Source organism: Antennarius striatus, chromosome 17, assembly GCF_040054535.1.
Source record: "Antennarius striatus isolate MH-2024 chromosome 17, ASM4005453v1, whole genome shotgun sequence".
NCBI classification, from domain to species: domain Eukaryota; kingdom Metazoa; phylum Chordata; class Actinopteri; order Lophiiformes; family Antennariidae; genus Antennarius; species Antennarius striatus.
Window position 1 is genome coordinate 3,330,217 of NC_090792.1, and position 26,500 is coordinate 3,356,716.

The 26,500-nt window shown below is 39.9% G+C and overlaps 3 protein-coding genes across 6 annotated transcripts in view; 1 reads left to right on the forward strand and 2 right to left on the reverse strand.

The window, feature by feature from the left end:
* Positions 1 to 4,055, reverse strand: part of LOC137610485 (apoptosis-stimulating of p53 protein 1-like) — a 38,984-nt gene extending 34,929 nt beyond the window's left edge. The window contains exon 1 of the mRNA XM_068338049.1: positions 3,690 to 4,055. Coding sequence (XP_068194150.1) covers positions 3,690 to 3,698 — 9 coding nt within the window. The 5' untranslated portion in view covers positions 3,699 to 4,055. The remainder of the gene's footprint in view (positions 1 to 3,689) is intronic.
* A 2,554-nt stretch (positions 4,056 to 6,609) lies between these two features.
* On the reverse strand, positions 6,610 to 13,170 carry LOC137611305 (protein tyrosine phosphatase type IVA 2-like). 4 transcript variants are annotated; one of them, XM_068339429.1, is made up of 8 exons: positions 13,088 to 13,170; positions 12,272 to 12,410; positions 12,044 to 12,171; positions 11,090 to 11,744; positions 10,911 to 11,003; positions 10,521 to 10,651; positions 9,606 to 9,680; positions 6,610 to 9,439 (listed from the first exon to the last, which is right to left on the reverse strand). In XM_068339429.1, exons 4-8 carry the CDS (start codon positions 11,183 to 11,185, stop codon positions 9,328 to 9,330), a joined length of 507 nt encoding a protein of 168 aa, XP_068195530.1. In that variant the 5' UTR covers positions 11,186 to 11,744; positions 12,044 to 12,171; positions 12,272 to 12,410; positions 13,088 to 13,170; the 3' UTR covers positions 6,610 to 9,327. The 4 variants fall into 4 exon arrangements, with proteins under 4 accessions (XP_068195530.1, XP_068195529.1, XP_068195532.1 ...); XM_068339428.1 differs by having other exon boundaries at positions 12,272 to 12,407; positions 13,088 to 13,157; XM_068339431.1 differs by lacking the exon at positions 13,088 to 13,170 and adding an exon at positions 12,840 to 13,017.
* Positions 13,171 to 15,826: 2,656 nt separating this feature from the next.
* On the forward strand, positions 15,827 to 23,521 carry gjb9a (gap junction protein beta 9a). The gene is made up of 4 exons (XM_068338677.1): positions 15,827 to 16,139; positions 20,427 to 20,638; positions 21,555 to 21,856; positions 21,945 to 23,521. Exons 2-4 carry the CDS (start codon positions 20,468 to 20,470, stop codon positions 22,285 to 22,287), a joined length of 816 nt encoding a protein of 271 aa, XP_068194778.1. The 5' UTR covers positions 15,827 to 16,139; positions 20,427 to 20,467; the 3' UTR covers positions 22,288 to 23,521.
* Positions 23,522 to 26,500: the final 2,979 nt, after the last annotated feature.

Below are 26,500 nucleotides of genomic sequence, written 5' to 3' on the forward strand. Positions count from 1 at the left end.
GAGAGGAGTTTCAGTGTGTTCCCTGCGTTTCTCTGTAGTAATATCTGCAGAGACATTTTACTTTTTTTACCCCCTTAGATCCAAGCTATTGTCCTGACTCTTCCTCTGTGTTCTGTAGTTCTTAAAATAGATTCCTCTTACCGGGCTGCTTCTCAACTCTGTCCGGTCTTAGATGAAATCAGGGATTACTAAAGAGCAGCTGGTGGAAGCCCACGTGATTCTAATTTCATTTCTGTGACATTTCAAACAAAGATTTGGTCGGTTGTTAATAATGAACCAAGGGTTTATTTTTTAAATACCACATGGGAAGACAAATTAGGAAAAAATTACACTGAGGAGAAAATAGATCTGCTTCACCGTCTGTTCAGAGGCTGTTTCAAGTAACACTTGCTAATAAGCTGGAGAGATTTACAAGCTCAGATATAAAGTTGCACTGAACACAGACGACATGCATGAGTCTGTATTACATTACAATTACACGTTAGCTCCCGGGTTTAACTTTAATCTAAAGAATGAATGAACACAGGAATGAACTTTACTCTCTTTCTGGGGAAGGTGTGTTTTATGTATCAGTACGTCTGACCACAGAGAGATCGGATCAGTCTATGTCCTGACACGGAAAACAAATACAGTTGGAAGCAAAATTGCTCAACTACTGTACATTAAATATTTTATTTATCAGCTGTTTGCAAAGATCAGTTGAGGAATGAGTTGAGGAATTTTGCTGCCAGCAATACATTTAAAGACTGTGTGAGTTTTTACTTCTAGAGACTAAACCAACCAACAATGTTACTGAAAGAGAGGAAGATATAAGTTCAAGTTGTTGATGTGTGTGTGTGTGTGTGTGTGTGCGTGCGTGCGTGCGTGTGTGTGTGTGTTATGCGCGTGCGTGCGTGCATGCGTGTGTGTGTGTGTGCGTGCGTGCATGAGCACCGTGACAGCTGAAAGTGATTTGCGTTACAGATGCCCCACCTCCCAGTGCCGGCGCCCAAACACACACACACACACACACACACACACACACACACACACCAGTCTCTATAGGAACTGCATGTGACCGGAGAAACAGGAGCTCACGGCTCGGGGAGCAGCGGTCTGAACACGTCTGAACCGTGTTCTGCAGGACCTCCTGCTGAGTGTGTCTCCGGGTGGGTCATGATCTTCAAGAATACATTTAAGAACTCATCTTCAGTCAAATCAATACCAATACGTGCCAAATATTTACATGTTATTTCAGGATACATTTGTATCGCCCTAGAAGTAGAGCTCATCATCTGGAGAGCATGAACGTCTGTACAAGAGTTCCTGGAAATGCGTTGATATAGATGTGAAGATATTTCAAACTGCTCTCTGAAAAAGAGGCCATTTGACCATGAGAATAATAGATTGAATGCATCATTATGTTATTTAAAGAAACATTTTTGTCAACCACAAGAAACAAACGTGGTGGCAGCCGTGTTAACATCATTCCAGGGATGCTCAAATATTCCGAAGTCATTTCCAGTAGCTCTCCAGCTGTGTTTGGGCTGAATCAAGTGAGAGGTCAGGACAGAGCTGTCAGAAGAACAGAGTGTGAAGTGACTCAGAGAAGAGAGCGTTCCCTGCAGTCTGAATAACTAAGTCGACTTGTTGATATCAACTTGAGGCAAAAAGGAGGTGTTGTCTTAAAATTACCAATGCTGTGAACACTCCAAAGACGAAGAGGAGGCTTAAGCTCCCTGTGCTTGAAAAAAAAAAAAAAGAAAAGCTCTGAACCTGGAAGAATATTCAGGATGGGGTCAGATGCCAAGGCAGAGGGACTCCCAGTGCTTCTCTGCAGTAAACACAGCTCTATATCTTCGGTGTATTGTCTGCAGCTGACAGCAGCCCGGCCCAGATAGAGCAGGAAGGGAAGAAAGAGAGGTGGCAAAATGCAAAGAGGAATACTATTGCCTTTCTCTTTTTGCTTTGCATGTAAAAACTCTAATATGATTATAAAATGTTTACAGTCTGCTAAAATAATAAAAGCATCTGCTTTACTCCACACAATCTGAAAACATTTAAGAATGTATATTTCCAACATTCACTCACTTTCTACTCACCAAGATCTTGGTGTACATTAATGAGTCTTCTTGAAGCATTCGACAACTCCATATGTAATTATGTTAATATACATATAAATGAGATTCAGACTGAGCATTGTGTCTTTATTCAAACAAATACTGTATAAGTAACTGCAGTACTTATAATCAAGACGCCCAAATGTACAGCATGACATCTGATCGAACCTTCAAAATAAAAGCCTCACTCATGAACATAGTATAGTGAGTGAATGTTAAAACCCTATGCCGTATGGATGTTGCAGTCTGTGACTGCCTTGGTTCTAGTTACAACCCGCTTCAAAGCGGTGATGTATTGTAATCGTCAGCGTTTGTGTGTCCGTCCGTTAGTTAGTCCACCAAATGTCTTCGCAACCATTGCAGATTAAAAGATGAAAGGTACTGCTTTGATCACTGACAGTTGATCAGAGCGCTAGTTTTGATCTTTGACCTATGCAAATAGGTCAGGGTAAAATTCTGAATTCAGGGGAAAACAGACTTCAGGATTGTGTTTGCCATGTCACAGGATGGTGCAGTCTGTGACTGCATTGGTTCTTGTTAAATACTATGAGTATTTGAAGACATACGGTACACAATACCTCCTATCTTCTTGAGAATAAGACAATTTATTCTAAGACCAATAAGACAAATAATATTACACTGCACTCACACATACAGTTGACTGTTTTGTCCTTAGAACAAAAAAATGATATACTAAAAATCCCCAAATACCATTCGGCACCATTTCTGTCCATGTTTGATGTGTCAGTCATGTTACACGAAAGAATAATGAATAGTTTTAACCCAACGAAAATATTTAGAAACATATTTATGGACCAGGGCTCTAAACTATGTCCTCCCCATTATATGCCAGAAGTATGGAAAGAATCAGACTTTTGAACCACCTGTAAACCAGCTATAAAAAATACTGTTACTGGTATAAATCACCTCTGATTTGAAGAAAATTGTATAATATATATAAAATATAAATAAAATATTTCTTTTGACTATTAACACCGTTATCAAACCTGATTCCTCGTATCTGCCGTGGAAGTAACACAACTGCTTCCTGTCCCATCGCTCTGGGTGTTGTCACACTGACTGCTACTACCAGCGTTCCCTTCGGTTACCTGATGACGTCAGCAGGAATCTCAACGCTGATTGGCTGGGAGATACGGCGCTGCCAAAATTTGTAGTTTCACTTAAAAATTCTCGGCTCGCGCCATGGAATTCGCTGCCATTGCGTTGACTTTCAGTGTAATGGCGCAGCGTCAATATTTCTGTTCGCGTTCCGTGTGGATGTAGCGTCACACTTTTAAACTACACTATTGAGCTTTTATTTTGAAAGCTGAACCCACAACATCCTGTTCTGCCCTCTTTAAATGTCTACGCTTGACAGCTTTTATAGAGACAACGACTGGCTTCTATATAATAAAGTTTGTCTAAAAGCGAGTAAAAAAAAGCATTAATTCATAACTGGATTAATTGGATTTCTTCAGAAATTGTTTCAGTAAAGTCATATGTTCCTTTTATCATTTATATATATATAGAATATATGACTGATTCTTCGATAGGACGACACATTTTCTTCAAGCATCAGTGAAAACTCACCGGTAACATTCCTGCTGGTCTGTCCTGCAGCTCCGTTAGAAACAGCTTCCTCCGCTTCCTCTCCTCTTTCACCGCTTCTTTGACTTCAGGTTGATCCCCGCTCCTCTCTGCGTCCAGACAGACATCCAGATGCGCACCAAACTAAATGTGTAGCTCCGCTGTCCTCTCCCGATCCCTCCCTCTCCCTTCCTGTCCCCGGTGCGCACTGAGCCCCTCTCCTCTGCCCGGGAAGCGAACCTGGACGCATCAGCTGGTGGTTCATTAAATCACCGCTTCACTCGTTCCCTCCTGTCGGTCACCAGCGGGCGCTCCTCCGGGGTGAAGTGGGTCACCGCCCCGCTCATCCCTCCCACCTGCCTGCCCGGTCTCCTCCTCTTCCTCCTCCGCGATGAAATTGCCCACAAGTTCGGTACAATACGTGGCAAAAGAGTTGGTGGAACAATCACCATAGATTTTCCATAGATGTTAGATCGTGTCTGGACTGTGTGCGCCCCCTAGCGGCTGAGTGAGTAACAGTAAGTCACACCTGGAAGCCTTAGCCCACCTCGGGTTCATTTTTCCTTCATGGTAAATTATGTGTATGAACAAAAATTAAATGTTTAGCAAAAATAAATCAATTAAAAACAGTATACATGACGTATTGCAAATATTTCCCCAAATATAATACAAAATGCTACCATGAGGGCAGTAGAGAGGTGCCGGTTCACCTCCTGAGCTCTGCTGAGGTGCCCTTGAGCAAGGCACTGTTCCCTCTATAAGCTGCTCATTGGGGCGCACCATCAAGGAGCACACCGCTCTACCTCTCACTACCTGCATGCTTACAGACACCGTGTGTGTGTGTGTGTGTGTGTGTGTGTGTGTGTGTGTGTGTGTGTCACAACACCTGCACAACTTTGTCTTCTTTACTCACTACTGTAGTTTCACAGTGATTCGACCCTCTTAATGACAAGTGTGTCCAGTACTTTTTGTAGAGGCCTAAACACACGTCTAGCCAGGCAGCAGCACCTAGAGGTGTTCACGAGGATTCCCATTCGTTCCCGTTGCCACATTTTCAGGCACCTGACAGTGACAGAGCAGCTCTAACTTTCTCACAGGATGACATCTAGTTGTTGTACCTCTCCATGATGAGGACCGTTAATGCTGTAATCAAATAATCAATAAAAGTTATTACGGAACACAATATACAGTCGATTGTTAATATTGCACAAAAGTGATAATTTTTTTTTCTCTCAAGTCCATATTTATCCTCTTTATTTATGGAGTAGCAACTAATCAGGCCTGTTGGGTGAGTTTCTCCTTTTTACATCCAGTTCCATCCAACACTGGCGAGTCAAACACTATCATGTTCATTCCTGCAGATTTATCTGAAGTGGAAAATGTTTTACGAAAGACAGAAAAATGATAGCAGTGATTTCCCTCTCTTGGACAGTTAATACACACACACACACACACACACACACACACACACACACACACACACAGGGTGGAGTGGCTTACAGCTGGAGCTTAGAGATGTTCAGCTGTCATATATTTATCAGATTATCATGGAACTGTCCTCTGCTGGAGGACGCTGTAGTCTCTGATGTGTCTGCATGTGACTGATCATTTGAAATCACGTCATACAAACTATAATAGTACGGATCATTACGGTGGTAACTCTGGTGATGTTTCAATATTTATTGGGGAATAATTATTGTTGCTTTAATGTCTTGAGTTGTAAATTCAAAAAAATGATTCAGTGTTTTTCTATTATTTTTCAATATAAATTTTAACGACACTAAATATTCAGAAACTGTTGCTGTCCGACAGGAGTTCAGCGCCATCTACTGGCCACAGGAGCAACCCACATTAATCAGGGAACGCGTGAACTTGACCTCTGCACAGGACTGATGGGCAGAATGAATACTTCATTTTCATTCATTCACTTTCTACCGCTGTATCCGTCGTAGCGGGTCACGGGGAGCTGGACACTCTGGGCACGACGCCAGTGCATCGCCGAGCCACACACGAAGACACACAACCACACACACACTCTCACTCCTACGGGCAATTTGGGACCGGCCAATCAACCTGCAGCACATGCTTTTGGAACATCTGCTTAATGCACATGAAGAGCTTCATGGGTTATGGATGCAGCCCCTACACCTGTGTTTTTCAACTACTGCTGTCATCATAATTCCATATATGCTGCACACACACACACACACACACACACTCATCTCATCAGGATGGGAGACGGATCCTCGTCTGCTGATCTTGAAGTTTCTTCCTTAACTTCTTGTAAAAATCAGATTTGGTGGGGTGGGTGTTATATGCTTGACAGATTTGTGATATGATTTGTAATAGCAGGCTACTTACATAAAACTGTGATGTCATTTTTTCCAGTTTGTATGTACTCCTTACATGCTGTCTATTTTAATAGTGGAACACTAACTATGCATATAAAATCAAAATTTAATGAAGGACTATGACATAAAACACTATTCTTTCCTCAAACACATCATCAAAGACAAGCCTGTCTCGAACCCAGTTCACGAACATTTCATGTCTTCATCCTCTGTTCAAGGTTTGTGTGTGTGTGTGTGTGTGTGTGTGTGTGTGTGTGTGTGTGTGTGTGTGTGTGTATGTGATGTCAGTCAGGTCAGTCAATAAAAGCAATCAACCCTGAATTAACCATTAGCTCAGTGTTGCTCCAGCATGGCACTCACATTCAGCCAGCACCACCATAGCCAGAGGCAATGTCAGACACACACACACACACACACACACACACACGCTACACACATACGGGTTCGGCCTAACATCGGATGAGTGCCGCGTTCCAGCTGCAGCTCTGCATGCAGTCTGGTAACTACGTCCTGCTGTAGAAGCAGACTGTTAAACACATTAAACTACAAACACATTCTGCAGCACGCAGCAGTTCCAACACTTAAGATTTTAATTATCTGAGAAGATTGGTGGATATTGTTTTTCAAGCAGACAGACATTTCACACAGCAATACAGCATAATCAATACATAAAATAGATAAAAAGGTACCAGGAAATAAAATGAAACCTATACAAAAAATCAAGAATGTCACAAAGAGCAGAAGTTCTCACAAACACGGCAGCTGAGCAGACAGCGAGGAGAGTACAGAGCTGGAGACGGACAGGAAATGTGGGCGCTGAGGTTTCAGCAGCAGTCATGTTGTTCCATGAGGGTTTGTTAAAGGAATACAGAAAACATTTAGCAGATTGTCCCATCAGCAGGTTGAACTGGAGCGTCATCGATGCCAAATCATTATATAATCCAATGTAATAACAGCAAAACTGTTAGGATGTCTTACCCCGCCGTCCCACCAGGTGCTGCTCTGAACGTTGTGCATGTTACCAAGTTTTTTTCCCCTTCCTTTAGATGATTTGTAATATTTTTTTTCAGGATGGTGAATGTTCAAAAACCAAGAAATCTTCTACCAGTAATCATGTTAAAATGTTATTGACATAAATGAGTATGTAGATGGACTTCTGCTATAGTTGTGGTGGAATTGGCTCCATGTACAGTTCCGCCTATTATATATTTGCTTATTTAGGTTATGTCTGTTAAGAATTATGTTTCCTCATTTTTGTACTTATATTTATTTAGATGTACATTTGTGTGTTTATATGTGCACTTATGTGTTTGTCTATTTGTGTATTTACATGTCTTCAGCTGTGTATCTGTGTGTTCTTTGTAGTTTATCTTGTGTCTTTTGTGTATTTGTTTATCGGTATTTCTTTGCTCCCTCACTGCTGTGTTGTCTTGTGAAATGTTTGAATGTATGAGAGCAGATGAGGTACAGTAGTACATCGAGATAATAGCAGCTCGGCGTGAGTTTTCTGAGATACAGCCGTCACTCTGTCCATATTTTTGTTTGACATACGAGTGAAAATAAGAGACACGAGCGGTGCCTCGGCACACTACTGCTAGCTGGATACAACATCAGCTGAGACTGGACCTCATTCATGCGTCCTTGTGACTGTTGTTTCTTTTTATATTTTATAAGTAAATTATATATAATTAATGATGCACAGGTAAGTATGTATGTCTATTGGTTGATAAAAAAAGATTTTCTGTATAATTTAGGGGGTCTGAGGCTTTTTTACACAGTTGGAATGGGTTAAAATGATTTTAGTTATTTTAAATGGGGAAGACTTGTTTGACTCATGAGTTGTTTGACTTATGAGCTCAGTCACCAAACAAACGACACTCGTATCTCAAGGTACTACTGCACAGGGTTTCCTTCAGGATAAATAAAGTATATCTATCTGCGTGTAGTTAGTATCATAGGCTATTTACCTTCAAAACACAATACTTTATTTCTTTTTGTTAAACAACTGCGAATAGACACTTTTGAAGAAGAAATCAAAGATAAAATAACGACCACCTGAAGTTTAAGGGTGGTGCTTTGAAGACACCAACTCTACTGTCACAGTGGGAGCTGCAGTAGCCAAGGATTCATTTATTATTCTATTCTTTATTAATTATGATTGTGCTTGTTATAAATATTTATCCTCAATCCTGGAGAAACATCACTTTCTGCTGCTACTGTTTATAGCATAATGTCGATATTGTGATGTGCTATTCAGTCATATTAAACCATCCCATCACACATTGGAGTTGGAGCATCGAGGGCCAGTGACTCACTAAGGTCATACCGATGTTTTTATTAATGCTCAACACACTTAACGGGACAATCTACCAAAAGTGCAAAGTGTTCATTGATGAATACATTCACCGGCTGATCTTTTATTGTGCCGACTCTCTTCTCTGTGACACAAATGAAGGGCGGCGTCAAACATTCACAGCCAACACAGATTTGTTCTACAGAAGCAGATTGCGCCGTTACGACAGACTTTATACAACAGGCAGTCAGGTTGATTCTTACTAAAGCGGATGACACATTTCATCAAACGAGCATTTTTTTCAAGTCATTTTAAGCTTTTAATTTCATTGTATATAATTACTTATATATAGCATGTTTTCTCGTGTTCTGGCTGAAGTAAATTGATTTCTGATCAGATTATGCTGAACCACTGTTTGGGCTGATGAACACCAGCAAGCTTGAAAGCATATACTAGTAATAATCAACTATTTATTCAGCACTTGTTAGATTGTGGTTTAAAACAAACACTGAGCTGTATAACTTTATTAGAATGAATCAAATGTACGTCTTGACACAAAATGTCCATCAATGTCTGAAGACACTGAAGTTAAAACTCAGATCACGTCTGTTCACGTTAAGAACATTATTGTAGCTCTATCTCAAAAACACTGGCAGAAAAAGCTTCTGGGATACATTTTTTCACTTCTGACATCACAGTGATTTTTTATATTTTTTTTGCTGACAGAACACATTGATTCTGGATGGTGTGGTTTCCTTTTTAGATTTGCTACATATCAAAGTGAGGTTGCAGACCAAGAAGCAGAAACAAAACCTTTAGCAACTCCAATTTGAAAAGGTTGATCTGTGTCTGAAGTTGTTCTGGACCTTGATGTGAGCTCATCAAATTTTTGAATGACATTAAATGCTTTCAAAAGATTTCATTTTTGAAATTTTGCCCAAACAGGTCAAATTTCTGGTTAACATCAAAAGATCACAATCTTCTATGAGAATGTTGCCTACTGTATACAGCAACTCTGTCCGTTGGAATCTTTGGAGCGCAGACACAATTTAGCTTTGTAGTTTTCCAGGTACAGCAGCTGCTTGGAGTTGAATGCTCCTCGACGCTTCCTGTTAGATAAGAGACATCAAAGTCAAAAGAAGAAACAATACAAACAGAAAAATTGGTGTGTGAGCGTTTCAGAGGGATGATAGCGAACACAGTTAATGAAAAGACAGAGGAGTTGTTAGTACAATCATGTAAAATAGAGGATGGTATTACTGAGTTGGAACTCACAGTCTTATGAAATGCACAGCGTCTTCATACGCCATCCCACACTCAATTAGAGCCAGGGCCACCAACACAGGAGCTCTGAGGACAAACAACACAGTCAAATGTAATAGAATCAATGTACAAACATCTCTTTGAAGAAGAAAAAACGAAACATACTTTATTCATCCCTATAGGGAAATTATTGATCCACTCTTTGTAATGCTATTTTCACACATAAATATAGGTACGGGCCCCTGCACACACACAAGAGCGCCTGTCTGTGAGCAACAGTCTCATGAAAATTTCCAGTAAAGTTGTGCTCCAGGATATTCTCTTTATGAACTCAATGGTAGTGGCTCATAATAAATCATTCTGAAAATCTGGTGCCACACTCTCAACGCTACGCAACACTAATTCACTGTCAACTGACAATGAACACCATATTTGAACAACACATTTCTGTAGCTCAGCATCTGAAAAACATAACAACTGGCTTGGATGGACATTAATTTCTCTTGGCAAACAATTGATATTAAATAAAGCTTCATACAGTGATCCCTCGTTACTCGCGGTTAATGCGTTGCAGGATCACTCGCAAAAAACGAAATCGATATAGCGACAAACTATTTATTTTATTTTTTGCCATAATTTAAACGTTATGAACCCTCCCCATACTGATATTAAACCACATTCTATCTGTATTACATTTTCCCACACTTATTGATGGTTAAAGCACTTGTATTAAAGAAAAGCATTTCTTTAATACAATGCACCGCACTCCTAGGAATGCAGCGCACTTCTAAATACTGTCAATAGAATGCACGCAAGGTATCAGGTGACTACCTACTAAAAATCCCTGATGTAGTGACACCGTGCATCTTGAAGTACATATAAATGAGGGATTACTGTATTTAAATCCTGACAGGTGCACACACTAACCGTCCCAGTCCAGCCACACAGTGCACAGCCACACAGCAGCCAGGCTCCTCTCTGAACTTCTTCTGCAGCAGGCTCAGCCAATCATCAACCACTTGGTCCGGGGGGGCGGAGCCATCATCAAAGGGCCAATCCTAGAAGGGATGAGAGATCTGATCTCAAAAAATTGTTGAACATTTTTTTATTTTAAAATAAAACTTCAAATCATTTCCATTTTACTGACTATGTTTAGACTGCCTGAGGTCGTGGATTCACAAGGTTCCAGAATGGTTTACAATCTCTGTTTACTACTCAGCATTGCATGATGGTATTTAACATCATATTATGTTTAAAGGCTTCCTTGTTTACAAGTAAATTACGTGGCTTCATTTTGTGTGTATCCATGCAACTTACCAGAACTTGAATGCCTTCTTGCTCCACCGGTGTCTTGTCATACGTAGCAGCACACACTCTCACCAGGGTGTTTACACCATAGGCCTTCAGGTCCTACAAAACGCAAACACTTTTTACTGAGGATTCTTCTGGTAAAGAATGAAAAAAAGTTATATATGAGCCGTTGGAATGAGATCTACCTCTACAAACCTCCCCAGCTGTGCATTGGTGGGGTTGTGTGTAATGAGGAATCTCAGACAGTCATAAGAAATCTCCACTGGAGCCGGTCGATTCATTTTTGGACTCAGAAATTTGAACTCCTCCGTAATGCAGAAATTTCTTAAACAGGATAATAACCCCTACGGGGACTAATAAAGGGGTCTTCAATCTTTGATCTTTAAAGACTCTGAAAATTACTGTGCTTCAAATAATGGTGTACCAGACAGTTACAGACCAACTCTGTGGGTTTAAATTTAAAAAAAAAATTTTTTTTTTTAAAGATGTACTTTGACAATTTGCTAAAAAAAACACAGGTCACTAAATTAACTTTTCTTGGCAAGAATTAACAAAAATGGTTTTCTTAAAAATTCTGAATGAAAATCAGAAAAGTGGCTTCACAAAGACCAGAGGAGTGACTTCCAAAATCCAGTTAGAAAAAAAAAAATGAAGACAGACAATTGATCTGCTCTTCCTTTCTTTCAAATTGATTGATCAGCCCATTCAGCAAAGATCTGTACAAATCACAGTCAAAGAAGAAAAAAAATCAGAAGAGGAGAGTTGTGAGGGAACTCTCAAAAGCTGACAGGCTGAAGGTCGGCTTCTCTTCATATGGGTTCACAGGATGGCAGTGAGGACCTACGAAGAGATGATCACTGATGAGAGACAATCATTGATTTTTCAACGTAACAACATAATGCAAGACTTTCTGAATGTATCCTATAAACCAACTCTTACTTTATCAATAATATGATCATTTAGTCTAACATCCTGTTGTCTATAGATTTCACTGTGCACTTGTGTATGATGACAATAAAAAGCATTCTATTCTATTGTATTAGATATATTTAGATATTTATATATCCGATATATCTTCCTTTAATAATCCAGTGTCCTTATATAATAAAGCCCCCTGCACCAGCGCTCGGATCACCCACCTGTGTGTGGGTGGCAGTGTGTGTGTTCGCCTAGCGGGTGTCTCCTGTTCACTTGTCCACGATGAGCAGCAGGTGCTGGGCTTGGCAGAACTCCCCTCCGAGCCTCGCAAACTCCATACATGAGCAGCCTGAGAGAGACACAAGCGACTGCTAGTGAATCGTGCGTTTTAAAAATAAAACTGTGTAGAGTGAATGATCAATACGGCTTTGACTCTGATCAATACTTACTGTGACGAGAGCTGAGGAGATGGTTCATTGAGCGCACACAGGAGAATGTGACGGCTCCGGGATGTAAACACACCATTGATGATGATGCTTCTTCTCTGGGTCCTGGCTGACAACGGCCCGCTAGCTGGATGCTAACCTGCTACGTAGAGAGAAAACATATTCAGAGGCAAACACTGCTCGAGTTTTCTGGTTCCTTCCATTAAAGCTGCTGAAATGAGAAACTATCGATTAGCGGAGGAGTGGCTGTAATGCTAGGAGGAGGCTAACGGGTTAGGGATGCATGAAGAGATAAGAGCGTCCATCCAGCTCCGTTAGCTTCACTGTGTCGGTGGCATTACTGACCAACAGCTATCAGTATCCCGTCATTGTGTCTCATTATCCAGATAATTAAGTGATGATTTGATACCGGTGACACACAGTGTTAGCAACGTTTACAAAACCATGCTAGCACGAAATTACATATAAACCAACTGGTGACGCATTTATTACTGTGTATATATTTACACGCAACTTATTTAAGACAAAAATTGTTAATAACTAACTCAATGTAATTTAATAACTACCTTACTGGACTAATTAAAACGCCGTGTGTCGTGAGATATTCCGGCAGCAGCCATGTCATGTAAAACCAGGTCAACAACAAAGTACCAGAATGAACAACAAGCTAACACTTCCAGGCTAGAGCATTCGCCGGTTTTCAATAACACCCAAATGACAGCGAGTCAGAGCCGCGGAAACAGAGGCGGCATTAGCCCCGGGTGTTAGCCGGACAATAGTATAGTAGTAGTGCATTAAAGTCTGACGCAAGCTACTTACAAAACGTGGTAGTTTCGCGAAAAATCCCGACACTTAGTGACAAAGAGGCTGCGATGAAAACATGTTGAAGGGAAAATATCTAGGCAGCCACATTTAGGGTTATCGTTTCCGGATTTCGTGTTTCAAAATAAAATTGAAAATATTATTTTTGTACTGTGACAAAAAAAAATATTTTATTTTGTAAATAAAATATATCTACTTCCGCTATGGTTTCCTGTATCTTTGTACTGCTGGAGATTTTATTACACAAAACAATACGTCCGACTGTAATGAGGAGTCTCTCCCTGCCTCAGGCTACGTTGGTTAATTTTACATGAGTTGTATTTTATTTATTTACTGTATGGCGCATTGTTTAGATCATTTCAGTGGTGTTGCTGGAACATTAAGCCATTAGTGTCATGGTTATGCAAACTTCTAATTAGAACTAATAATTAATTTAATTAACTTATTAAATTATCATTTGTGACTGAAGGTGTAAGTAGTCAAATTATCAGCATAATTTTATGAAGTCATAGCTGATAATAAAGTCATTGCCGTCACCCACTGTTCACACAAAGCAGCTCTGGATGCAGCTGCAGCAGGTTTTAAAAGTGAATTAATTTTCTGTAATTCCACGTAGAGAAACCCAATAGTATAAATAAAATGGCATTTTAAAATGTGCTTGCTGACGTCATAGGCCCCTGGTTCAGCCATGGGGCCTTTTGGTGTATACTTTTCAGAAGTGGAATGTAAATTATAAGAACTATACTCGATTGAGGTACTTCAATATATTTATTTGACAGTTTGACTTGGTAATTCCTTTATAAATTAATTAGGAAAAAAAAAAGCTAGAACCCACATAGAGAAAGGAAATATTCCCCAGTGCCATTGTTTTTAAAACAAAAATAGTGTCAACTGATCAATTTAAATAACATGTATCTATTCAACTATGTTGAAGTCTGTTAAATTTTAAACTTCCTCACATATATGTATGACATTTTTTTACATAGGTTCACCTCGTTCAAATAAATAATGCCATCTGATTCCTTACAACTACTTCTGTTACTTGTAATAATTTTTTGAACATCTGCATTTGATCAGTTCAAGAATATCTGTACAAATGTTTAAAAAAGATATTTTATGATTTTAAATCTACGTTATCTCTGTTGCACATTTGTAATAATGCTATGTATGTGCAGTAGCTCTGTCCTTTACCATATTGAAACCTAAGATACCAGCATCTCCTAATTTATAGTTTAATCTCTCAGGTCCACATCATCATCCAGATCTGGAATTTGCTGTGCATAGTTGTGAACCATCGTGATTTATTGCAGTATATTTATTTTGACTGGTCTTATTTTGTTGTTAATGTTCTTCTTGTTGTTGTTGCAGAAATGTTGGGGGAAAGATCTGATCTTGTTTTGTTGCAGAAAAAGTTCTGTAGAACCATTGTACCCAGGTGTACCGTGAGAATAATAAGCTCTTCCACCTAGCACAAAATGACAAACAAACAAATTAGAAAGCAAAAAAATGTGGGTTATAATGTAACCGTAACCTTCTCTAATATCTCAGGACATAAAAGTTCTTTAGTGAAGCTCCTTGCAAAAAGTTAGAAATTAGGTCCACTTCTACCAGTATTAACAAAAAGATGTGCACGCACACGCACACGCACACACACACGCGCACACGGACACACACACACACACACACACACACACACAAACACACACACACACACACACACACACACACACACACACACACACACACACACACACACACACACACACACACACACACACACACACACACACAGTTGATATTTGGTATCAGTTATGTAATTTTAATTGTAACCTCAACTCCAGAAAGGGACAACGTCTAAAACCTGTAACTAACAACATCAGTTTTACAATATGCTTCTTAGCCGGATCCATATGAACTTTTATCATGTCGTGTGATCTATTTCATGATCATGAACCTCTTCTCATCTTTGTATGTGACTGAGTCACCCTTTTTACTCACCAAGGAACCTGTGGAATGATCCTGTCAGGTGTAAGTATCTTCAAAGAAATACAGTATATCGTATGACAAATGTGTTAAGCAAATGATTTCAGTCTGTTATATGTATGAGTGAGAATCCTGTATTTGCAGATGATAATCTCATTCCAAGACTTTTACTAATTCGTAGTGAATATTTCTACGTGTTGGTCTTTCAGGTAAAAATTGGAATACGTAGCTCCAGTCTGTTGGGTGATTCAGAACTTAATACTTGTCCTGCAGGCATGGCAGCATTTTCTACATTTAAAACAATAAATCAACATCACTGTAAGGCTTCTGTTTCTTACAGAGTTTCAAAGGACCTTATTTATATTGTGGTTTTGTCTTCATTTATTTCATTCACATAGATCTAATACATTGACACCTCCCACAATAGAGGTGAGCTGTCATACAAATCTATTTTGTGTTTTTATGGTTTTGTCTACCTTGTGACTCAAAACACAAACACAATGTAGTTTCCTTGACTTAAAATTGTTGCTGAAAGTTGTTACGACTGATGTGCTGTGTTCTCTTTGTCTGTCTGCGTTGCAAACACATTGCTCACTGAGGAAACACATTTTCCTTACTCTGTAATAACCCAAAGGGTGTGGTATCTGTTTCTACGTCTGACTGACTTTCTCCATGGAAAGACACCACAGGCATTTGGGGCGCTGCGAATGGATGTCCAGTCTATGTCTTTAACAAAGCATAGGAGTCTTTTTCCTTACCTATTTATGAATGCATTGTCAGGTGTTAAGTTACATGGCTTGCAGGGAGTGGAGTCTCCCTGTATCCCGCAATTGACAAGACACGGCATGCAAAGCCTGTGTGTGTGATGACGTAGCAGCTGCTGAATCTGGTCTGGCAGGATTTCTGAGGGAAGGGCTCGAGCAGAGGCAAACATAGAGAGAAAAAGGAGTTGAATAGTTGAAACTAGTGATTCTCTGAATACGTTTAGCGTTACTGTTGTGTGTTTTAATCTCCTGCTGACGAGGACCTCCCGGGTTTAGGTGTTCAAGCCGGTTTTCATCACCAGGTAAGGTTGTTTTTGTTTAATGGCACAAGTTTAATGGTAGTATGGTATGAAAGGTTAGAGCAGGGTAGGACACAGGCTGAGTTACAGTGTTAACCTTATCCACCCTTAAATAAGATGGATGTAGGGTTTTTTTTTTACATCAACAAATGGAAAACCTCATTATTTTAGAAAAGAAATGGACATGACTTCCTTCTGGTGTGACTCAGACTCAAACCTCTAGTTAGGTAGGATATTGAGCAATCATTACGAAGACACAATAATAGCTAAAATGTGGTGTTCATATAAAGTCTGGATACAACATACACAAATCATCATGGAAAGTAATCCTGTTACAGTGTAGAAAACGTTTCCACATGTTGATCTGATATATATGTGATATATTTTAGACCATCAGCAACTGGTGATTTAATGACTTCCTGTAATGCAAAAGTTCGCTGAACATCAGGGTTTACGCTATAAGGCACATCTGCAGCTGAATTTGTCACTTCATAATACTAATATAGATTACTTTAAACTTAACATACTTTAGACAAACATCCCTGCCTAGGTATTAATGTAAAATAACACAAAGAAAGGTCGTCATCAGGGAAGCAAAGGTGGCTTGAAGTGGCCGGGTGACTTTTTACTGGACCAGATCTGCTGTTTCAGAAAAGCTCAGTGAAAGAGAAATACAGTCTCACCACAAATCCAAATGGTGATGAGTGTATTGAGAGAATCCCAGAGGCAACGGAGTTAACATTGAGTTTAAAATGTTAACGGCAAAAATTCCTCAGTGCTGAGCCACTCCTTTTTTGTTAAATCTAAATATTTTACTGGTTCCTAAACAGTGTGGTCCTGCTCTGCTCCAGGCACCACAGAGGAGTATGAACGGGTTTTCCATATGGTTTCATTTACGTCTATGCCCAGTAATGTGGTGGGAAACAGGGCTACAAGTGACTTGATCGTTTCAGTTTCATTCCCCTTGCACAGAAACTGTCACATGACTTTTATGACACGGTGTGATTAAGGCCATGTTTGGCTTTCAACTAAAGCAAGCAAAGCGAAGGCTTACATGAAAATCATAGAGAAATACAAAATGTATCCATCCATACATTCACTTTCTGCACTGCGTATATCATTAATGTGTTTTAGAAGTTAAAATATAGTATTCCTATCAGTTTTCCTGTCAGTTTTTGGAAGACATGAATATTAAGTAAACCTTGGACTGATTTCAGACAAACGCACACACACACAGTATCTCAGTAACATAAATGCAGAAACCACACACAACTGCCATGAGGGTTGTATTTAGTCTAAACGAACGACACACGACGGTTTCATTTAAGAACCTCAGTTCATGGTTTCTGCTGTGGTTTCTGCTGGGCTCATTCGACAGCGACAGACATATGAACAGCAAACAAACATGTCGGCGGTGCTTAGCAGCTGCGTGGATGTAATTAACAACGTCCAGGACTGAGTCTATGCATACAGTCTGGGTTAGTTACACAAGAAGCACACAATCATGAGCTTTATTTTAGTTTAACATAGCCTGATGTCATGTGTATCTAAGCTCCAGCTACATCTGCTGTTGTATTTGCCTACAATAACACTAGAAAGTTCAATGAGTATGAGTGGTAGGCATATTACCTACCACTTATGATTTGTGGTAGGTAATATACCGCAAATCATGAGTGCTATATTACCTACATATACAATGACTTAATGTAGAGTTGGAAAGTAGTGAAGTAGAAATACACAACCTGGCCAAAGAAAAAAAGGTCCCTACCAGAAAATAAAAGGTCACACACTCTAAGTATTTTGTTGGACCGCCTTTAGCTTTCATTATGGGGCACATTCACTGTGGCATTGTTTCCCTAAGCTCCTGCAATGTCACAAGATTTATTTCCATCCAGTGATGCATTATTTCTTCATCAAGATCTTGCATTGATGATGGTAGAGTCTGAAATCATCTCCAGCACATCCCAAAGATTCTCAATGGTGTTCAGGTCTGGACTCTGTGGTGTCCAATCCATGTGTGAAAATAATATCTCACAATTTGAGCCTGTTGAATCCTGACATTGACATCTTGGAATACACCTATGTCATCAGGGAACATAAAATAATCCATTGATGGAATAACCTGGTCATTCAGGTAAATACAGTAAATAAATAAATTCTTTAATAGTCCTTTGATAATCTCCGTAGGGAAATTACTTTTATTCCGTTCCAAATATTCACACACGTATGTATATATATATATATATATATATATATATATATATATATATATATATATATATATATATATATATATATATATATATATTTCCCAGTTTGGGATAAAGTATATCTATCTATCTACCTATCTATCTAGATGGTGGGCAGCTCTGACATGGGGAGCACCATGAGCAGCTGTGTCAAACTCAAGGTCCGGGGGCCAAATGTGGCCCGCCACATCTTTTTATATGGAGAGATAGGTCAAAAGTGTGCTCTGACCAAAAACAACATTTCCCAGTAATTGCAGTAACTAAGCCCTGTAACTGTACTGTTTGTAGCTTGAATAAATAATACATTCAGAGTTATTTAACATCAAGGAGTAGTTACATTTATTCTGCATTACATTGAGTTACATTTATTAGTTACATCTGGCCCTTTGAGGACAGCCATTATGCTGACGTGGCCCTCCCTGAAAATGAGTTTGATACCCCTGTTCTAAGGGAACTGTGCCTTGCTCAAGGGCACACTCTAAATATTTTGGCCCACATGGGTCTTGTATTGGCAACCCTCCGGCTCCCAGTCCAAGTCTTAGTGGACTGAGTTACTGCCGGTAGTCCACTGACCTCATACCTGACCAACTGCAGCAGACCCAGATCACAACACTGCCCCCACAGGCTGGTGCAGTAGGCACTAGGCATGATGGGTGCATCGTTTCTTCTGCTGGTCTTCTTACCCTGATGCCCCCATCACTAAGGAACAGGCTGAATCTGGATTCAAACTACACAAACTTCTTCCATTGCTCCACAGTCCAATCTTTATGCTCCCTAGCAGGCTGAAGACTTTTTTCCCCAGTCGGTCTCAATAATTAGTGGTTTTGTTAAGACTACATAGCTGTTCAGTCCCGATTCCTTCAGCTACCGTCACATTGTGTGTGTGGAACTGCATACTGTACTTAACTTTTAAACATAGCCCTGAGTTCTACTGTTGTTTTTTCAGCTTTTAATAATGGCTTGGACAGTTCTTAATCCATTTTTAGTAGTTTATTCAATCTGTTTTCTCTGCTTGACGAAGGCCAATGATTTGGCCCTACTCAAACAGACCACAGGATGTGTCACCTATTTGCTTAGTTAAATCCAGGTGTCGACTTCTTCTTTTGTCCAGGCAGTGAACTTTGCCTCTGTCCTTCAGTAGAGTTGAATCTAGGTTGAAATCAACTTCATAATTTTTATGTTTATATAATTATATGATGTGTTTCAGTTAGATTTGCACAGAAACAGCAGGTAGAAATGATAGACTTGTATTTCACTTTTATCAGAGTACTGTACTTCTTTAGTAAACATTGTGTGTACTTTTGTCATCCCTGATGACGCACCCTTGAATCCTTCTCTTTCTGTGCTTATGTCCGTGTCAGATAACCATTCTATGATAGTGGATTAATGAATTGTTTGCCTTCTAGATGGGATTGATTTAGAAAACCATCTACACCACATACATGTAGGAAAATAACAATGGGGATTACCAGTGACTCACAATTATGAAACTAAAACTTCAGGTGAATTCCAGACACACCAGGAGTTCAAATGGTTCAATGTAGAAAAAGAAAAAAAAAGGTCATTGACTCTCGTCGGGCACACTAGCGTCAGATCAAGAATTTAATCAAAATGTTTTGGCAGTAGCTCAGTCCACTGGGTCTTGGCTTGGGGTTGGCAGAGTCGCCGGTTCAACAGCAGAGTGGACCGAAAATATGGAGTGTGAGAGGAGCCAGTTCACTTCCTGAGCACTGCAGAAGTGCCTTTGTGCATCATCCTCTCCCAATTTGTATGCTTGTGTGCGTGTGTGTATGTGTGTGTGTGTGTAATTGTTAGCTTCTGATAAATAAGAGAGAGTGTCTACCTCCTGAACACATGACAAAACCTGTCAGTCTGCTCTGTGTAGATGAAATTAGTTACTAACATCCACATTATCACAAAATCTATGAAGTTTATTTAATCACACAGAAATAATCCCATTTAGAAGGTGACCAGAAGGTGTTATGATTGTTTTTTATGATTGTGGAAACTAATATCTTTCCTGCCGGCCTGACTTTCACAGGGCAGCCTTGTTGATGTCACCGGGCCAGTGCAGCAGCAGACATGAACTGGTCGGGGCTGGAGAGTCTGTTGAGTGGAGTCAATAAATACTCCACTGCATTCGGAAGGATCTGGCTGTCCATGGTGTTTGTGTTTCGCGTGCTGGTGTTTGTGGTGGCAGCGCAGAGGGTTTGGGGTGACGAGAGCAAGGACTTCGTGTGTAACACTCGACAGGTAAGAGACCAGCAACACCGGTTTGTCTGCACTATTACTGCTACTGTACTTCTACTGGAGACAACAATAAGCACCACACTCACAATATTAATGAGTTTTAATGGGTTAATGATTACCATACTTATCATGTGAATTGGATGGTTGGTTGGTTGGATGGTCGGTTGACTCAAAGTAAACCCATGTGACTAAATAATCAGCCTGATAAGGTAATGTTTTGGCATGTGCAACATAAGATTAGAGGTAGGCAATCTAACGATTAAAGTTGAATCATAATCTGAATGGAAATAAAGCTAAAAATGATTACAGGTAAACTTTGGCTTCCATAGTTTTGAGTTATTATCATTCTTCATAATACTTCGGCTTAAAAAAAAATAAAAAAAAATAAAAATACAAAAACATTTTTGTGAGTTTTTGTGATTTTACTCGATTTAACGCCTGTCTGCCACAAATACTGGAATTGTAAAATGACCAGTAAACCGGTAAAAGCACATATCATGTTAATGCACAATAAATAGGCTCCGCTATGCACTGGCGGCGCGTCCGAGTACTGTTCTCCCTGTCTCTCACCCATAATTCCGCTGGGATAGATAGCTTACAAATTAATTTTTTTAAGCTTAAATAGATTCATATTAACCACATATTATTGAAAATGAATTTATAATAGCCAATGGCAGAGCAGCTATTTCAATGTTGTGTTCAGGAACCTTTGGGAGCTGCGAGTATCAGTCCATACTGTATTTTTACCTTTCGTAAGTCGACATTTCTTTCGTAACTAGAGGCAATATTTTCCTGTTGAGGCGTTTCGTAAGCAGAAAATTTCGTACATTGAGACATTCGTAAGTCGAGGTACCACTGTATGTCACATTTCACTACAGAAACTCAAACATGTTCTCAAATGTTCTGCTTTGTCTTCCAGCCTGGATGTACCAACATCTGCTATGACCACATCTTCCCCATCTCCCACATCCGTCTGTGGGCGTTGCAGCTGATTTTTGTCACCTGCCCGTCTCTGATAGTGGTGGCTCATGTTAAATTCCGCGAAGGGAAGGATGCAAAATATACAGCATCACACCACGGCTCTCACCTGTACGCCAACCCCGGCAAGAAGAGAGGAGGGCTGTGGTGGACGTACCTGCTGAGTCTGGTCTTCAAAGCTGGATTTGATGCGGCGTTTCTTTACATCCTCTTCAGGATATACGATGGATATGACCTGCCAAAGTAAAGCTCTGACCATTTCTACACAGAAACATCAATTTTTTTAAACATCATCTGTTTGCTGATTTTCTAACCTGCTCTTTTCTACCAGGTTGTCCAAGTGCTCACTGGATCCATGCCCCAACACGGTCGATTGCTTCATCAGTCGTCCAACAGAGAAGAAGATCTTCATGCTGTTCATGGTGGTTTCCAGCGCACTTTGCATCTTCATGTGCATCTTAGAGATGCTCTATCTCATTGGTAAGCGCATCGCCAAACTGCTTCGGGTCCGCCATGAAAATGAGAGGATCCTGTTTGCTGAGCAGCACGAACTAACAGAGATGGCCCCACCGAGGTCCCAGTATCACTGGGTGGACCCGACACTGGACGACAACCAGCGGAGTCTAACCAGGAGGGAGAAGATCAAGGAGGGCTCCGTAACTACAGCCCTCTAGGACTCAGAAGCCACTAAACCTGGACTCATGTTCATAGGAGGCACATAGAAAATTTAAATTAACAGCTGAAGTCATTGAACAGGTAAAAGGACTAATCCTGAGACTGACACAGCTGGATATTTATGACTGTGTGTTGGAACGATGACCAACACTGGCAGCTGTATGTTGTACATTTAAAGAAGACTACTGGAGTACTTCCATGTCTGGATACCACAATATATGTATATTGATTCTGAATATACAAAGAAACAATGTCTCTGTTACACAAAAATGGAGTCGAACATTGATGAACATTAATGTCATTGTAAGAAAAAAGAACACAACACAGCACAAGATAATTCGTTTATGGTAGGATGGAGTCCTCTTTATCTTCAACACTGTTTATAGCATTTTTATTTGTGTGGTTCAGAAAAGAAAAAAATTTGTGCATCTTTTAATAATATTCAAGAGAATTTAAAAATAATGTATAGTTGTGTGAGAATGTGGAGTGTGTATCTGAATGTGACTTCAGATGTGAAGTCACATTCAAGGCACAACAGGAGTCATACTGGACTAGTGTCACACGGAGTTAGGGAGAAGGGAAGAGCTGGATTCTTCCAACAGTCTTCACTTTCACACTCAGCACCAGGATGTTCTGGCTGCACAAGGTCACCAAACAGTCTCATCCCCAACCGGAGACCAATGAGGGGGTGGTGGCCACAGGCGTCAGAAGGTTGTCAAACTGGTGACTGAAGGTGTAGCTGTTTATGTACAGGGAAAAGACTGGTGGGAAAAGAACGCAGCGGATATCAGTGTCATCCAGCAGCAGATGTAGGATGATGATGTTATCTTAGTCTAGGATGTTCTTCAAGGGCCCAGGACCAGAGATGCCCACATCTATCAATGCTATATGTCTTGGAAGGCTGGGTTATCTGAATTATCCAAATTTAAAGTTTGTTTTAAAATTTAGGTTTACAGTTTACAGTTTTTGCATTTTTATTTTGTATTTTGAGTAACCTGAAACCTGTCATTTTGCTAAATTGACCGGGTTTAATCCCTAGAAACAGAGTAACTGTCTGTGTTAATTAAGAATCAGGTGAATTATCTTTATGTTGTGTTATAACTGATTGGGACCTGTTTTAATTGACTGTTTTAATATTATATTTAATTGGCAGTAAAATACAAATGTGTGTCTTTATTTGCAGAAGGGAACAATGATTTATCCACAGGTATGTTGGGTTTGTGTGGCACGAGAGGAGGGTGTAGCTGTAAATTAAATATAACTAAATAATTTGTTTTGCACGGCAACGCCACCTGTGTGACCAGGTGGATGAATCTATGATTGTCATTTGAGGTCATTTAAGTGCAATTCCTACACTAAAATCAGAAATTATAGGACATAAAAACAACATATACAAAAAACAGAATAAAATACCGTACTTATAACTTACCTTTGGAGTGAAGGAAGAGGAGGAAGGAGGAGTTATTATCAGATATGGAGGCGTGCTGTTATTGTCCGGAAGTCTGATGTTTGTATCTTGAGGACTACTTGTAGTTCATATATTTTGACCACTAGATGGCAGCACTAATTGATAACAAAACTAAACGCCCAAGCCATTGTCCATCAAAGGTAGTTCAATTGATTAACCCTTTTACTACCACAGGGATCAACTGTGACACCACTGCGCATGTGTACAGTATTTCAAAAATTAACTCCTCACTACTTCATGCAATTTTACACAATTTTAAGCATTCATTCATTCATTCCATCATTTTCTCAACCCACTTCAACTTTGTCAGTTATGAGGTTTGGATTTCAACCAAAGCCTTCAGAGCATGACAGTTAATATTTCAGTCGCCATTGTTAACTAATTGAAATCTAGTTGAACTACTAAAGAAAACTGAGAAAAAACTAAAACCATGACCAATCACTAAAGATTACAAAGGGTAGGTTTCACAATCAGGGGCCAGACGGTATTTCTGTCACCACAAGCTGACAGGGGCCCCTGAGTACAGCATGTTTCTTTAGCTATCATGAATAACAATAATGGATTAGATTCATATAACACATTTCTAGGCACTCAAGATCACTTTTACAGTGGATCCATTGTTCACTCACTCCTCATTCATACCTGCTGATGGTAAACTACATGTGTAGTCACAGCTGCCCAAGGGTTGAGTGACGGATTCGAACTGTTGACCCTACAATCATTGGACAACAGAGTGGGACTCGAACCCGGATCCGCCGGATTGTGAGGCAGCAGCGCTAACCACTGCTCCACCGTGCCGCCCTAATGATGAATAATGAAGCATTATTTAACCAAGTCTTTCTTGCTCCTGTGAGTCAACTTGCTAACAGACCCATGATATGGGAGTTCTAAGGTGTATTTAAATCATTTAATTAAATGTGGTCATTGTGCCACAGATCTTACAGTGAATGTAGTGTGACAAAATGTCATTAGCACAGCAATTAGGAGCTATTATTATTAATTACATTCGACTCCTCCAGCTGGTTTCCTCCAGGAAGCCGTGATGGTGGTGCAACAAGAGCTGACGTTTCAGTTCTCTCTGCTCATAGGTTCCTATGTTCTACATGCATTTCCAAGTTATCAACTGTCTCGTGTCTCTGCTGGTACTGTGGTGGCCTGCAGTGGCTCATATTGCAGTTCATATTTATTCCCACTATTCTCATCAGATTCCTGAGTTTGAGTCACAAGCTGAGTTCTTCCTGTCTGTTTGCTTTTGTTATTTAGCGAAGTCTGGGTGTGTCTCAAAAGGTAAATTATCACAGGGCAGAAGCAAGTTTCTGTGCAAAACTCTCGAGCACCCCTTGCCCTGTTCTGGCCTGATTGAACAACTGATGTTCAAACTCTCCTCCTTGGTCATGATGGATGAGAGAGTTTGATGTGGTGGCATATGCTTGGGCAAAACGTGAAATTATCAGTAATTATTAGAAAGTGCTCGTATCCGCCTTTGCATCGGTCAAAATGGTCACACAGTGTGTTCTGTGTCTGATCGCATACAGTATATGGAAAAAGGATTTAGCGATCATTTTGAGAAGGCGTGAATGAATGAATGAATGAATGAATGGAATGAATGATTTCATTTCATTCATTCTGTCATTCAGCTTCCTTTTCCACTTGTTTAGTTGTCGCGGGTCACTGGGTGCTGGAGCCTATCCCAGCCAACTGGGGCGTGAAGCGGGGGACACTCGGAGTGCGACGCCAGTGCACCGCAGAGCCACACATAGACACAGACGAACACGCACGCACACACTCACACCTACGGTCAATTTGGGACCGACCAATTAACCTGTAGCGCATGTTTTTGGAGTTTTATTTCATTTTATTTGTGACACTTAATATTTCAGTTGCCATTGTTCTCTATTTGAAGGGTAGCTAAAGAAAATTGAGAATAACTAAAACCAAATTGTAGGTTTCAAAATAAGGGGGCAGTCTTGAAGCAACTAAAAATGTTGATGTTGTCATAACAGCCGATAACGTAATAACGTTTTTTTAATAGACCAACAACATAATGACTGGCCAATAAACATAATAAAAGTCCTGAACGAAAATGTAATAACTTAGGATGATAACGTAAAATTAGGAGTTAGGGTTCAGGTTAGAGCTAGGGTTAGGGTCAGTAATAAATGATTACGTTAAAACAGGAGTTTTTTTATTTCTAAATATTGATATATTGAATCTTTGATTAGGGAAGGACTCGGATTCAAAGCCAGACTGATCTTTCATCTACTCCCCTTTCATCTTACTATATATGTACGTTTGATCTTTACATGGATTCCCAATGGGGTAAAATTGTGAAGAACACAAACAGTGTAATGAAGAAGAAAAAGAAAACCAGATACAAACAACGTGAGCCTGCCATAAGTGTTGACTACATTAGTGATCTCACTGAAACGTTCATTGAACAGATAACAACGGAACAGTGGAGACTAGCGAGAGAAAATCACTACGATGCTGGATTTGACTTTATATTAGCAGAGTTGCTTTTGGAAATAATCACAAATATGTCCTTTGTCATTATAAGGGAGCTGAAGAACAAATATGGAGCCTTGTCAGAGGACGAGGTTGAGTATATCGTAGGGGATAAAATCATGAAGAGCTTTTGGCTAACTTTCAAAATTCCCCAACAAAGACTAGACATTGTTTCTAAATATCTGACGGACCTCATGAAGACCGAAATCAGGAAAACAGTCAACTCTGTCCTATCAGTC